We start from the raw sequence: 16619 nt of genomic DNA, 5'->3' as shown, positions 1-16619 counted from the left end.
CAGTGATACGCCATCCCATCTGGATTGCGCTTAGTGGGACAATCATTTGTTTTTCAACAGGACAATGACCCAACACACCTCCAGGCTGTGTAAGGGCTATTTGAACAAGAAGGAGAGTGATGTAGTGCTGCATTAGATGACCTGGCCTCCACTAGATGACCTGGCCTCCACAATCACTCGACCTCAACCCAATTGAGATGGTTTGGGATGAGTTGCACCGCAGAGTGAAGGAAAATCAGCCAACAAGTGCTCAGCATATGTGGGAACTCCTTCAAGACTGTTGGAAACACATTACAGGTGAAGCTGGTTGAAAGAATGCCAAGAGTGTGCATCAAGGCAAAGGGTGGCTACTTTGAAGAATCTAAAATATATTTTGATTTGTTTAACACTTTTTTGGTTACTACATGATTCCATATGTGTTATATCATAGTGTTGATGTCTTCACTATTCTTCTACAATGTAGAAAATAGTCAAAAATAAAGAAAACCCCTTGAATGAGTAGATGAGTCCAACATTTTGACTGGTACTGTAGAAGAACCATTACAAAACCAGAGTAACACATCGAACCTGGTGTGTTTAGGGCAACCAACCTAGCAGGATGGGTCCATGAAGTGCTTTGCCTGGTCCATTTACACATTCATCTCTTGGCCAAATCAGGAAGCACATTAAGTGTTCTCACACATCACACGTCACTCGCTTGACCTTTCAGTGTGACAACAGCCTGCGGGAACATTGCAAGGCTCCACTCTCTTGCCTCTTAGTTTTGCCCCTGTGCTTCTGGCCTGTTTACAGACACTTTGATATGCAAGCATCTGCGCTCCCTCCAGGCAGGGAAAAGCAACACGCTACACAAGAGATAAACAAAGCTCCTTCTCCTCAGCCCTCTCCAAACGACACCCACGAGAGACTCTCTAACACTGAAGGGCCTGGATGTGCTAATTATCCAGTCAGTTGATGGTCTTTGTTAAGAGCACTGGTGTTTTCTAGGGCAACTTGAATTACCATGTTAATGAATGGTTAGGTTGTAGGTGGTTGGGAACCTTTTCTATTCTAGGTAGACCTTGAGGGAGAGACTCATCTCTGTCATTGGTCTAGAAATATTAGTGTCGATTATAGGCCTATTCCATTGACGTACGAAGGAATACGCATACTGAAATGTCACAAAAAGGATAAGGATATAGCTTGTCTGTGATCACTTGCACAGTTACCCTGTTTGCCCTCTGAATATCTAAGAGAGTGAAAAACCGATGAGCTGGAGCCACAAGAGACAGCTGCTCTGTCTGGATAGATCACAGTGGCCTGTTCTCTTTGAAACACAATCACAAACCTCACTGCAACTTTTCCTCTGAGAGATGAAATCCGAGAGATGTTAGAATGACTATGATGGAGAAACGGAGAGCTGAGAAAGGCAAAAGAGAAGGATTGAAGGCGAGAGCCTCGAACGAGGGGTAATGGGGGATGGATCTGTCAATAGGGGATAAAACCTAGCCGGCAAGAGTTCATTAATCACTTTCTATTAGCCAACCATGATGAGAGACTTAGACTGGAGACCTGCAAGAGGAAAATACAATTTATCCCCCCTTTTCATCCCACAGCAGTCACTAGACTAACCAGGGGACTCGAAACCCGAAGAAAACGACCCCTTGAAAACTAATATGGGGCTATAAGAGAAGGATCTAAATCACTATCTATGGCAGCCAGGGAGCACCAAACCCCCAAAACACTAATCAACACTGACACCTCCAACTATTCATTTCATGTTCGAAACCGATAAACAGCCTGTGGAATTTTGCAAAGTTAACATTAGATGGAGGCATTCCGAAGTTGCTCTTGTCTTTCTAATTGGTTGAGTCACTGGAGGAAAGTGTTTGATCAGAGTATTGCGTCTTCATATGAAATCGTCAGGATGTGCATCAGGATTTTGGGGAGTTTGTTTTCGTTTCGGTAGCGGAGGAGAGTGACATTCTACCACCTTAATTCATTTACTCAGCAGCACAAAGACAAATACACTTAACTTTCAGTCTGCCCTCACACCTCTCTATTTCCCACAGTATTAAGTGTAGCCTTGTATTATTCACTAGTCTTTGTGGAGAAAATCAACATGGCTTCTGCTGTTTCTGTCACTCACAAAGCTCTTTAGTGGATCAATCTGAAACCCGAGGAACCATCTACACCGAACAAAAATACAAAAGCAACATGCGACAATTTCAAAGAGTGTACTGAGTTACAGTTCATATAAGGAAATGAGTCAATTGAAATACATTCCTTAGGCTCTAATCTATGGATTTCACATGACTGGGAATACAGATATGCATCTGTTGGTCACAGATACCTTATAAAAAGGTAGTGGCATGGATCAGAAAACCAGTCAGTATCTGGTGTGACCATCATTTGCCTCATGCAGCACAATACAGAAGAGTTGATCAGGTTGTTGATTGTGACCTGTGGAATGTTGTCCCACTCCTCTTCTATGGCTGTGCGAAGTTGCTGGATATTGGTGGGACATTATTACGAAAAGGTAACCGCCACACTGAAACTTTTACCTTGAACGAATAACGTCGCATCGCTTATTGATGCTGACTTGACACATGCACCGCGTCCACAGTGGTGAAACGGCTAGATGTTCCGACTCTGAGGGGTTTTGCGCTGCACACACTCACTGATCAATACAATAACATTCTCGCCCACCCCCACACACACTGATCCAATGAAATGGCAGACTTCTTGACACACACACACACACACACAGATCCAATAAAAAAATTATTCTGCAACACTGTTTTATTTTGTGTGTGAGACGTGTGAGAGTGTGAGACGTCCAATCAGATCATCTTCTGACAGCTAGCTTGATTGACAGCTAAATACGCAGATGTGTTCTGCAGGCATTGCACATGTGGATAGTTAGCTGCCATTTAAGATTTTTTAAAGGTGCAGCTTCCTCTTCATCTACTGCTGCGTCCAATGTCAATAACAAGGCAGACAACCCGGTCCCGGTCAAGAAGAGAAAATACGATCCCGACATCATCAAATGTGGTTTTAAAAATGGCGGCGGAAGAAATGGCAGCAGTTTTACGGGCGCCCAACCAATTGTGCTATTATGTGGGGGTTTTGGCGTTATTTGTAACTTATTTTGTACATAATGTTTCTGCAACCGTAACTTACGGCAAAAAAGAGCTTCTGGATATCAGGACACTCACCTCGGATTAGACAAAGATTTTTTCTTCAACAAACAAGACGCACAAGACATCCTCCAAACATCCGGCATCCACGTTGTTTGCAAGAGGATGCAACGCAGGTAGAGAGGACAAAGAGCCGGATGCCTGGTCAGGGCCCGAAAAGGCGAGTGGGAAAGCTGCCGTTACCATCTATACTACTCGCCAACGTGCAATCATTGGACAATAAACTAGACGAGGTACGATCACAAATATACTACCAACGGGACATCAAAAACTGTAATATCCTATGTTTCACGGATTCGTGGCTGAATGACGACATGGATATTCAGCTAGCGGGATACACGCTGCACCGGCAAGATAGAACAGCACACTAAGACGAGGGGCGGCGGTCTGTGCATATTTGTAAACAACAGCTGGTGCACGAAATCTAAGGAAGTCTCTAGATTTTGCTCACCTGAAGTAGAGTATATTGTGATAAATTGCAGGCCACACTACTTGCCTAGAGAGTTCTCAGCTATACTTTTCGTGGCTGTTTATTTACCACCACAGACAGATGCTGGCACCAAGACCACACTCAGTCAGATGTATAAGGAAATAAGCAAACAGGGTACCACTCACCCAGAGGTGGCGCTACTAGTGGCCGGAGACTTTAATGCAGGGAAACTTAAATCAGTTCTACCAAATTTCCATCAACATGTTAAATGTGCAACCAGAGGGAAAACAATTCTAGATCACCTGTACTCCACACACAGAGACGCGTACAAAGCTCTCCCTCGCCCTCCATTTGGTAAATCCGACCACAACTCTATCCTCCTGATTCCTGCTTACAAGCAAAAATTAAAGCAGGAAGCACCAGTGACTCGGTCTATAGAAAAGTGGTCAGATGAAGCAGATGCTAAACTACAGGACTGCTTTGCTATCACAGACTGGAACATGTTCTGGGATTCCTCCGATGGCATTGAGGAGTACACCACATCAGTCACTGGCTTTATCAATAAGTGCATCGAGGACGTCGTCCCCACAGTGACTGTACGTACATACCCCAACCAGAAGCCATGGATTGCAGGCAACATTTGCACTGAGCTAAAGGGTAGAGCTGCCGCTTTCAAGGTGCGGGACTCTAACCCAGAAGATTACAAGAAATCCTGCTATGCCCTGCGACGAAACATCAAACAGGCAAAGTGTCAATACAGGGCTAAGATTGAATCATACTACACCGGCTCCGGCGCTCGTCTTATGTGGCAGGGCTTGCAAACTATTACAGACTACAAAGGGAAGCACAGCCACAAGCTGCCCAGGGACATGAGCCTACCAGACGAGCTAAATCACTTCTATGCTCGCTTTGAGCATGAGAGCATCAGCTGTTCCAGGCGACTGTGTGATCACGCTCTCCGTAGCCAACGTGAGTAAGACCTTTAAACAGGTCAACATACACAAGGCTGCGGGGCCAGATGGATTACCAGGACGTGTGCTCCGCGCATGTGCTGACCAACTGGCAGGTGTCTTCACTGACATTTTCAACATGTCCCTGATTAAGTCTGTAATACCAACATGTTTCAAGCAGACCACCATAGTCCCTGTGCCGAAGAACACAAAGGCAACCTGCCTAAATGACTACAGACCCATAGCACTCACGTCTGTAGCCATGAAGTGCTTTGAAAGGTTGGTAATGGCTCACATCAATACCATTATCCCAGAAACCCTAGACCCACTCCAATTTGTATACCGCCCAAACAGATCCACAGATGATGCAATCTCTATTGCACTCCACACTGCCCTTTCCCACCTGGACAAAAGGAACACTTACGTGAGAATGTTATTCATTGAGTACAGCTCAGCGTTCAAAACCAGTACACTCAAAGCTCATCACTAAGCTAAGGATCCTGGGACTAAACACCTCCCTCTGCAACTGGATCCTGGACTTCCTGACAGGCCGCTCCCAGGTGGTGAGGGTAGGTAGCAACACATCTGCCATGCTGATCCTCAACACTGGAGCTCCCCAGGGGTGCGTGCTCAGTCCCCTCCTGTACTCCCTGTTCACCCACGACTGCATGGTCAGACACGACTCCAACACCATCACACCATCACTCAGACGACACAACAGTGGTAGGCCTGATCACAGACAACGACGAGACTGCCTATAGGGAGGAAGTCAGAGACCTGGCCGGGTGGTGCCAGAATAACAACCTATCCCTAAACGTAACAAAGACTAAGGATATTATTGTGGACTACAGGAAAAGGAGGACAGAGCACGCCCCCATTCTCATCGACTGGGCTGTAGTGGAGCAGGTTGAGAACTTCAAGTTCCTTGGTGTCCACATCAACAACAAACTAGAATGGTCCAAACACACCAAGACAGCCGTGAAGAGGGCACAACAAAGCCTATTCCCCCTCAGGAAACGAAAAAAATTTGGCATGGGTTCTGAGATCCTCAATAGGTTTTACAGCTGCAACATCGAGAGCATCCTGACTGGTTGCATCACTGACTGGTACGGCAACTGCTCGGCCTCTGACCGCAAGGTACTACAGAGGGTAGTGCATACGGCCCAGTACGTCACTGGGGCTAAGCTGCCTGCCATCCAGGACCTCTACACCAGGCGGTGTCAGAGGACGGCCCTAAAAATTGTCAAAGACCCCAGCCACCCCAGTCATAGACTGTTCTCTCTACTACCGCATGGCAAGCAGTACTGGAGTGCCAAGTCTAGGACAAAAAGGCTTCTCAACAGTTTAAACCCCCAAGCTATAAGACTCCTGAACAGGTAATCAAATGGCTACCCAGACTATTTGCATTGTGTGCCCCCCCCAACCCCCCCACCTCTCTTTTTACGCTGCTGCTACTCTCTGTTTATCATATATGCATAGTCACTTTAACTATACATTCATGTACATACTACCTCAATTGGGCTGACCAACCAGTGCTCCCGCACAGTGGCTAACCGGGCTTTCTGCATTGTGTCCCACCCACCACCCGCCAACCCCTCTTTTACGCTACTGCTACTCTCTGTTCATCATATATGCATAGTCACTTTAATCATATCTACATGTACATACTACCTCAATCAGCCTGACTAACCGGTGTCTGTATGTAGCCTCGCTACTGTATATAGCCTGTCTTTTTACTGTTGTTTTATTTCTTTACCTACCTATTGTTCACCTAACACCTTTTTTTGCACTATTGGTTAGAGCCTGTAAGTAAGCATTTCACTGTAAGGTCTCCACCTGTTGTATTCGGCGCACGTGACAAATAAACTTTGATTTGATTTACAAATAAGACAGACAGGGTGAGTGTAGACCGCAGTGCGTCCTATGCAATGAGCTAATGTTAGCTAATGAGAGCATGAAACCCTTCCAAAATGAAAAGGGATCTGGACACTAAGCATCCAAGACACAAAGATAAGACAGCTGACTTTAAAAAAAAGAAGGAAATGTCAATATCTGGAGGCCTCACAAGATTCATTGAAGAACGTATGCACGGTACAAGAAAAGGCGCTTCGCATCATCCTTGTGGCCCAGCGCATTGCTAAGTGCAAAGCCCACACCAGCGCAGAGGATCTCATACCCCCTGCTGCGATTGATATGTGAACTGGAATCTTGGGAGAGTTTGCTGACAAACAACTTTAAACCACATCCCTATCCAATGACACCACGAAGAGGAGAATTCGGGACAGACATCAGAGCGCATCAGTGCAAATGGCCATTACGCACTGCAGCTAGATGAATCCACTGATGTGGCTAACCATACAGTCCAATGGGATGGGATAAGAACTTTGAGGAGCAGTTCCTTTTTAGCGCGGATTTGCCCACCACCACCACTGCAGAGGCTGTCTTTAACACAATGAAAATGTACTTGGGCTCCGTGGGACTGGCCTGGGATGGGTGCGTCGGTGTGACCACTGATGGGACAGCTGCCATGATGTGAAAGCACCCCGTTGTAGTAAAGCAGATCCTGGAGAGAGCACCGAGTGCGACGTGGAACCACTGCTTCCTACATAGGGAGGCATTGGCAGCGAAGGACATGGTGCCTGAGCTCCACGCCACTCTCCAGGATGTGATCAAGCTTTCCCTAAAACTCTTTTTGATATAGTTGACACGCAGGTGTTTCAGGCCTTCTGCAGGGATATGGGGAGGGAGCACCATCAGGTGCTTTATCATGCAGAGGTCCGCTGGCTTTCCAGGTGTAAAGTGTTGGGTCGCTTTTATGAGCTTTGAGCAGAGATTGCTGCGTTTCTTTTGGTAAACAAGTCACCTCTGCCTGAACTTTCCGATTGTGAGGAAACGCTCGCGCAGGTTCCCTACCTGGTGGATATTTTTGATCTGAATTCTCTCAATGTGTCAATGCAAGGGAGGTTTGCACAATCAATTATGAACAGAGGGACAAAGTGGATGCCTTCAAGATGAAGCTTACCGTTTGGGCAAATCATGTTTCTAACGGGAGGGTTGACATGTTTCCCAATGCTGATTTCAAGATTCAGAATCCGATCAACAAAGCGCACGGCGAAACACCGTTAAATAGCATCTTGTCAAGCTGCAGGGAAAGTTTTGCAACTACTTCCCGGAAGAGAACAGGAGACAAGATGACTGGATACGGGGACCCCTATCTAGTGGAGATGGGAAGCATCACGTTGCCAAGCAACGGAGAGGATCTGCTGGTGGAGCTGTCATTTGATCGTGGACTGAGCTCCCGGAAATGACACTGCCACAGTTCTGGTGCAGCGTAATGGGAGAGTATCCTGCTCTCGCCTGTCTTGCAGTCAAAATCATACTACCGTTCAGCACTACCTATCTGTGTTAGTGAGTTATTGTTCAATGTGTTAATTATTCTGACATTCATTTGACATTTTATTGAACTGGTCCAAAACGTACACCTTAAAAACCATTTCACGGTTGTGAAACTATTCACATGGTAATTGCTGATTAAGAAATGCTTATGATTGTTGCTTTTCTATTTGAAACACTGGTATGTGTTACTTTTCCTGAACATTATTGGATTGCTTTTGATGTCATGTTGTGAGTCTGACCATTTATTACTCCCCACTCCTGAACTGGTGGCCTAATTAAATAGCTTATTCTCTTCAATTGGTAAATGTTTTCTCAGTTAATATGTCTGTGTAATGACTTTCTTTAATACCATAATAGTAGCCCGTTGAGACAGAGTCTATTTTGCAAGTGAAGCCTGCCCAAGAAGGCAGCTGCAATACAACATTACTCAATTGCCATTGTCAAATTTGGGTCCCCAGCCAAAACCGATTGAGAACCACTTGGTTAGAGCATGAATGACTGCGTTGTTAGTGGTTTAATTAGGTGCATAAGGTTCCGTAGCGTTAACGTGTGGGGAAAATATGTAATTTTAACATTCTCTTTTGCCACTTTGTAAAACTAAATGGCTGAGCCTAAAAACGGATCAAGGTTTGGAACAATCCCTATAAGTCAATTAGATCCCTGCCCCAGTTCCCAAAGTATGGTGACTTTGACCTAAAATGGCCTGGCGTCCATAACAGGACAGATATCCGTCCACTCAGACGAGGAGACCCTCTGGGACAATTGATCGGAGGAGTTGGAGAATGGTGACAGATTGACCTCGCTAGCCCAGTGACAAAGTGCGGCCGGGAGTGTAAATCCTCACTGGGTGTCTTTATGATGCTGACGAGGTTGCTGTTTGTCATGGGCTGCCGTTACTTAGTGTCTCTTGCCCTGGCTCTCTCTGCCAAGACCAGGAGCTACTGCTGCACACCCACATCGATAGTCATCTTCATATTGCCCAACTGCTGCCAGAGGGAAAGACTGAAAAACTGTGTGTGTGTGTGAACTCGTGTGTGAGTGAGCGGGTGGGAGAAGAAAGAAAAACAGAGGAAGAAAGGGCGGGAGTAGAGAGTTAGAAAGGAGAGCGAGAAAGGAGAGAGACATGGCTTGCGTTGTGTGTCTAAAATGGTATACATGTTCTGTACAAACACCGTTCTTTGCACGTCGACATCTATTGACATCTAAGTCCAGCTCATCTAAGTTCACAGCAACTACTAAGAGCACGTCAAACCCGTCACTCAGGAGGTTTGAGTAGATTTCAGTATAATTTCCCAAGAGGGACAACGCCGAAGTGCTCTAGGGAATAGCCAGATCAATGAATAGACAATAGAAAATGCTTGACCTCAGACAATGTATCACCTTAACACATTAAAGACATCTCTTAGCCAGTACATCTCAGAGAGATGATATTTGATTAGTGACTAAACCAAATTGCCTTTGGACAAAATGAACTATCCCAATGAGGGACTTACACAAAGTGTGGGAACAGAGTGGAACGGAGGGCCTATAACTAGTCCGTTAGCAACAGGGCACACAAAGCCTGGCGGCGCTTACCTTGCTGGCTGGCACCATCACTCTCACTCACTCAGTTTTCCACATCATGTCCAAACTGGCAGACCTCTCTGTTCCCGACTCCAAGAAGAAGTCTATTATCATGGAATTACTCAATGGGGAGGCCAATGACCTCCTCTCTCGCGCTCCTCTCTCTTTCTCTCCATGCTTCCACATACATTCTCTCTTACTCGCACCCTTTTTTATTCATCCAATCCCACAGCGCACAGAGTTCTGGGAGAGTTCAAATCATCCCATGGCACAGTAACAAATCGTGGTTAGAATGGATCAGTTGTTCAGGGTTGGCCACACAAGACATCTTTTACTCCATCTGGAATGCCCTATATAGCTCTGGCAAACTGCCCCACCCCCTGGACAGGACTTTGGGTCAGTAAGGGGACAATCGGCTTAAAATCAACCTGGCACACTAAGAGCACTGGTGATAACCTTATTAAGTGTATGCCATCCTAACAAGTGCCAAGTCAGACAGCCTACTTCTAGTGTTGGGGTAGTTGATTGGTACTCCAACATAAATGGCAGAGTAACTATCCAATAAGATAGGAGGGATTGAAAACTTGGTCAATCAGGGGACACCAGATGGCCTAAAATCAACCGCAGCACTAAGGCCACTACTAAGAGTGTTTGTGGTAGACGATTGGTCCTCCAACATGAATGGCAGAGATAATATCCAATGAGTGAGTCTGATCTTACCGAGTTCAGGTCCAGGCTGGTCTCCACCCACTCCTTTGCGTCATTGTATTCGTCCATTAATCCCATTATATACAGCGTGTCCAGAGAATCCACGATGGAGGCTCCCCTCAGACCACCTGCAAAACACACGGGACACAGAACAGTCAGAACCATGGGGTATAGGGACTTGCCGTGCCAGACATCACACTGCATTCTCGTTCTGGGTGAATTTAGAATGACTAGAGGTGAGGCTCAGAGACAGAAAGCAGACAGAAGTACCAAGACCGCAAAGTAAAGTTAAGCCAAGCCCTGAAATGCCAAACCCCAGCTATCACATCTGCATCTTTAATCTTGAATTATGGTATGACATTGTGTAGGCTAGATGAAAGGCATCTACCTCCAAGATGAACATTAACAGTCTAGCCTGCTGCGTTCCTAATTGCATTCAGTGCTGGAACTGTGATCCCTATGCTCCAATGGCTGGTTGTAGATGCACTTCATTTGAGCTTATTAAATTCCCTTCACAACCTTAATAAGAAATGCTCAGAGGCTTTTATTCAATCCCACAGCCCTTAAGAGCAAGATTGGACGGTCTTTTTCTTCTCATATGAAGAAATATGCGATACGCGGCTGGCTGTAATGGAAAGAGCTGTGAACAGAGGAATCGGTGTCCTCATTGTGTTACTGAGCAAAAGAGTTGCAGGAGAGACACACCAACTGGAAGCCTGAAAATGGAGTAATAACAAGAGCGGAAACTAGGCCAAGATATACCGCAGGACTGGCCATTACATGCACTGTAGGGCTTGAAAACAGAACTAGAAGGTACAGTAACTCATCCGTCTGAAAAATATGATGTGCACCTTCATGTTCACCCGTAAACAGAGCTCAACACAGATACGGTGTCTATCTGATGCAACAACACGTCAACGCAACAACACATCAACACAGCAGCCTGGCACATGAAAGCGGTGCGGTTCTTATGAGCAGTTATTGTGTGGCTCGGCAGATACGCAAATGTAAAATCGTACCTTGAGGCGACAAAACATTCACGAAGCAGAGGCAACGGAACACAGGAGGCGAGAAGGGGAGCGATAGTTTCTCTAACCCGAGTCATTTGAATTTGGCCGGACTGTGCAATGCAGTGGGCGGCTAAGACGCCAGGGTTTGGCTTGTCTGATGTGGTTTGTGTGGCGGAGACAGACGTCAAACTCTCTTATCGTCATGCAAGCCTCCTCCCTGCAAACCCCAACTCAGCTTTCCTCTGACCCTCGAATATTTCTGCCTCAGATTTCTTTTTAATCTAAATAATCATAGCCTACATGTAATAGTAGCCTACAATATGTGCTTTTCAGATTACCCAGAAAGCCTCTCACATTGTTGACCTTTCACCCTACCACATTGCCTACTGTGGTCAGCTGATAAGGTAAGAGGAGAGGGTGATGGTGCAGGGATGAGGGTTCATAGGTGACATGGCTGAGTGATTGGTATCATATACATACTATCAGCCCCATGTCATATATTAGGGCTGTTGGTCACCTGGATAGTCCAGATTTTCCATCTGTAGATGCTCTACAGATGGTCATACTATCAACAAACTATACGTTGCTAAGCAACTGCTTTCTAATGTTACGGTTAGGGTTAGAATAAGGGTAAAGGTTAGGGCTAGGGTTAAGTTTCGGGTTAGAGCTAGGGTCAGTTTTAGTAGATAGAGAGTATTACCAGGCTATTTACTCGATTTTATCCCTTGGAGGACTGCAGTGCCTTTCTCACTCATAATTCTTTACACGGCCACTTTGCTCCAAAACCTTTAAGTCTGATGTGTGGTTGCAGGGCTCAGTGACAGGGCTCTCAGTGTGTTGTCTCTCCACTGCCACGGTCAGTCGCCTCCCATCTAAAACATGCACCCACCCACCAACCAACCACGCAGCTAGTCACCTCCCATCTAACACACACCCCTACCCACCAACCACGCAGCTAGTCACCTCCCATCTAACACACACCCCTACCCACCAACCACGCAGCTAGTCACCTCCCATCTAACACACACCCCTACCCACCAACCACGCAGCTAGTCACCTCCCATCTAACACACACCCCTACCCACCAACCACGCAGCTAGTCACCTCCCATCTAACACACACCCCTACCCACCAACCACGCAGCTAGTCACCTCCCATCTAACACACATCTCAGCCCACTTCAGCTGGGTTGACCCTGACAGGGATTCACCTTACATTGAGAATGAGAGGGCACTGCTACCGTCCAGCTATAGCTAAGCACATAGCGGCCGATTCAGAGGAGAGATAAGCATGCATAACTTGGGCACTGCTACCCTACAGCTAGAGTCACTGCCCAGTCACGGGAAATCCATAGATTAGGGCCTAATTAATTAATTAAAATTGACTGATTTCCTTATATGAACTGTAACTCTTTTATATTTTTGTTCGGTAGTTTCATATACGCTATGAATGTAATGTACGTCACTGACATCTTGCCGACACTGTGAAAACTCTGTGAACCAAAGTGAACTTTTTCCTGTCTCTAGCAGGTCTCGTTGCGAAGTCCGTTGCCAGCAAACAAAGACTCTCAAAAGCATATTCTCCATTTCCGTTTGTGAAGGACTCTCACTATGCATAGTGAGCACTTGACTGTACTGTTGCAATTTGTTGACAAATCATGTTACAGAGCACACAGAGGAAAAAAACGATAGCTAATACTCCTCAATACCGATCCCGGCGGCGGCGAACGTCGGGGCGCAGTGGAGTGAGGAAAACTCCTATTGAAAACAGCAGCAACTAAGCACAGATGATTGATGGACTCAGGTGAGAGAGGTAACATATCAATCCATCACACATTACTCCCAGGGCCCCATGGCGTGGCCCAAACATAAACTTTATTTATTTCAGAGGCCCTTCACCAAGGTGCCTTGGTGGCTGTATGAGCACTTGGTGCAGGTAGGGTTACTGGGGTATTTATCAATACATTTTACACACAGGAGTGGCTTTGGTCATCACATTCAGGTAATAGTTTTTTTTATCCGTTATTTTACCAGGTAAGTTGACTGAGAACACGTTCTCATTTGCAGCAACGACCTGGGGAATAGTTACAGGGGAGAGGAGGGGGATGAATGAGCCAATTGTAAACTACCGACCATAAAATACCGACCATTAACCATCAAAGCTTAAGTGAGGAATCTATAATCTAACCTTGACAGTCAGCCACAAAAACAACAACAACATCCATCCATCTATAGATTCTCGGTGTAGTGAGTGCCACACGCGAGTGCTGGGAGACACATGAGACAGTAGAAATGATTGTGTAATAACAGCTGCTCGCCAAACTGAAATGTAATCACATATCATGTGTTTAAATTCATACCAATTAATTATAAGATAACCATTTGAAATGCTGTAATAAACTGTTTCGATATGCTCCCATATACCAAATTGATTAAAAAAAAGAGCAAACATTGCAATTGCTACGCAACCATAATTACTTTAACATTAATTTAAGCAAATATGAATTAATCTAATTTCTTCCCCCTAGCAACTCAGGAGCTCCTGTACAGGAGCATGTCACAGTAGAGTCATTCATATCATGTATTGTGTGTGTGTGAGAGAGAGAGCGAGAGAGAGAAAGAGAGAGCGTGGGTGTGTGTTTGTGTGTGTGAGAGAGAGAGAGTGTGTGTGTATGTGTTTTCCAGCATGTGTATGTGTGTGTGTGTGTGTGTACAAGCATGTGCGTGTGTGTTCATGGGTATATATTCTATGTTGGAGATGAGTGCGAGAGACTGTATGTGTGTTACTGTGCATTGTGTGTACAGAGTGCAGGGAAAACCTATTTGTGAGACATTGGCTGGTGGATGTTCATTTATCAAAGCTGTCACTGGCTAGGCAACAGGGTCAGGTTGGCTATACGAGAGAGCCTGGATATACATGATCAATCAATCACTCACTCAGGTCCACACACACACACACACACACACACACACACACACACACACACACACACACACACACACACACACACACACACACACACACACACACACACACACACACACACACACACACACACACACACACACACACACAATTGTGCACATGCAGCACACACGGCAACAAATTCCATCAGACTGAAATGGTGTTAACCATTGAGACAAACGGCATGACAGAACAACATTCCCTCTGAGTAACCTCTTACCCTATAGGGCTAATCAACAAATAAACTGTTCTGTTCATTCAAGTTAAAGAAACAAAATGGATGACTTGATCACCTCTCTGCATTGACAATATTGAAATGCTATTCAATAGGCTATAACTTAATTAGCTCTCTCAGGGACAATTTTGAAGGCCTTTTTGGAGAACCCATACTTACTGTACATTCTGTATGGAACATTAGCCACCTTTCAGTGAGGACCATCAGTAATTACCATTGACGAAGGAAGAATAACCAGAGACAAAAAAAATTATCTACATTGCTAATTTGTTCAGCCATCTTGTTCAATTAAGCTCTCAAACTTCTACCAGAAACCGTGAGAGAAATAGCCCGGTAGCATAACAAGGTGATTTGAATAGATAGAGACTCTGGTATATCATATTCATTACACCACTCTTGTATTACTGATTGCGGGTGTCCAATTACCATCACCAGGGTAATGCAAGCCTCATTAACGTCAACGCATCTGTCCATGTAGCTTCCTGTTCAGGTCCAGTGAGTGGTAGCTGGGGTACAGCTTTAGCCTTCGACGTGTCAGTGTTCAGGAATCTAATTTGTTGAACGTACTTAGAGGTGTCTGTGTAGCATGGAACTGCAATGAGTGTAAGGGGGGGGGGGGGGGGGGGTAAAATGTGTTATGAACGTGTTCCGGGAAAAAGAGAGAGGGGGGGGGGGGTCTTAACAGCAAAGAGAACGGTAAGGAGGAGGAATGTAAGAAATACCAAGGCTATCAATCAGAGTGGAGTTTTCAGCAGTATTTTATTTTTTATTTAACCTTTATTTAACTATCAGTATGGAATATCAATGTCAGAGTTTAACCTCAGATACACAACTGACAGCAGAGTCAATGAGAATCAATACAGGACGAGTGGCCAAAATTAATTTGACCTATTCGAGCTGACGATCGCTAAACCTTAACGAATGTACTTTCCCTCATGGGGTAATTGTTACAATGTTATATCCTTAGTTTCAAGAATTTCCATCAGGGATGTCCTCTTTCCTTTCATGTCATGCGGTGTCTGTCGCAAGTGTGACATTCTTCTGGATCGTCAGACCTTTGTGTCCTCGGGTTTGCCAGCTACCCCTTGGATATTTCTAATACAATCATTCTTTTTTTGTCTACAGTTCCCAGTCAGAGTAGCTGTCTGGAGCCCAGTGAGTTTTGCCCTCTCGGGAGAAACATCCACCTCCACATCCTGCTGAAACCACCTACTGTGGGCAAAACAACCACAGGCTGTAAGAGAAATGTCTGGCTCACCTTACCTTGTTTCAGTCTACTACGAATAAGTCAGAGAGATTGGTGACAACGTAAAAAAAAAGCGCCACTTTTGTCAAAACACACTGTATTACCTGAAATGGTTATTGGTACAAAATAGTTTCCGACCCACTTCAATCTCACGGAACCTCCCCAAGAGAGCATTCCACCCACACCGACCTAGATCCCTTGAGGCCAATGAACTCTCAAACCTCTCTAACTCCCTAATGGTGAACATCACACATTCTCTGGTCACTGGAAGTAAACTGTGAAATGATCAGCAGTATATAGGCAACAGCAATAGAGCCTCTGTTTGAATCAAACATAAAAGCGACATGATTGCCATGGAGACAAAGCTGCAGTGATAGGATCTGTTTACTGATGCACATGATCTAATCCATCAGCCTGAGGGGAGCTGACCCTGTTCAATGTGAAGACGTGTGTGTTTATGTGTTTGTCTGTGTGCGTGTGCGTGTGCGTCTGTGTCTGTGTCTGTGTCTGTGTGTGTGTGTGTGTGTGTGTGTGTGTGTGTGTGTGTGTGTGTGTGTGTGTGTGTGTGTGTGTGTGTGTGTGTGTCTGACAGTGATGTAGCACCGGTGTCGAGTCCCAACCGGCTGTAGCAGAGAGCTGGGAGAGGATTAGGCAGGGAGAGAGTGGGAGACAGTGTGTGTAAAGTCTGCCTCTCGATGTACAGCCACACAGAGCAGACACACACCGGCTGGTGACCTGCTCTAACGTCCAGCTGAATGCTGATTCAAACCATTTACCAGCATAGAAAATGTCATAAATGGGAATGTACTTCAGAACGGTTCAAGGCAATAATACCTGTTGACAACTTACTTGTAGACAATCTGGGCTGGGCGATAAGATGATATATATCGTGTGACGATAGAAAAACGTCTATCGTTTCATATTATGCTCTATCGTGC

The 16619-nt window shown here is 45.4% G+C and overlaps 1 protein-coding gene across 1 annotated transcript in view; it reads right to left on the bottom strand.

The window, feature by feature from the left end:
* The window catches only part of LOC129857694 (mannosyl-oligosaccharide 1,2-alpha-mannosidase IC-like), a 121144-nt gene that overhangs the window by 85566 nt on the left and 18959 nt on the right, over window positions 1–16619 (bottom strand). Inside the window, exon 2 of the mRNA XM_055926189.1 lies at window positions 10239–10354. Coding sequence (XP_055782164.1) covers window positions 10239–10354 — 116 coding nt within the window. The remainder of the gene's footprint in view (window positions 1–10238; window positions 10355–16619) is intronic.

Source organism: Salvelinus fontinalis, chromosome 6 (genome assembly GCF_029448725.1).
Source record: "Salvelinus fontinalis isolate EN_2023a chromosome 6, ASM2944872v1, whole genome shotgun sequence".
NCBI lineage: Eukaryota > Metazoa > Chordata > Actinopteri > Salmoniformes > Salmonidae > Salvelinus > Salvelinus fontinalis.
This window is presented reverse-complemented; position numbering and strand designations above follow the sequence as displayed.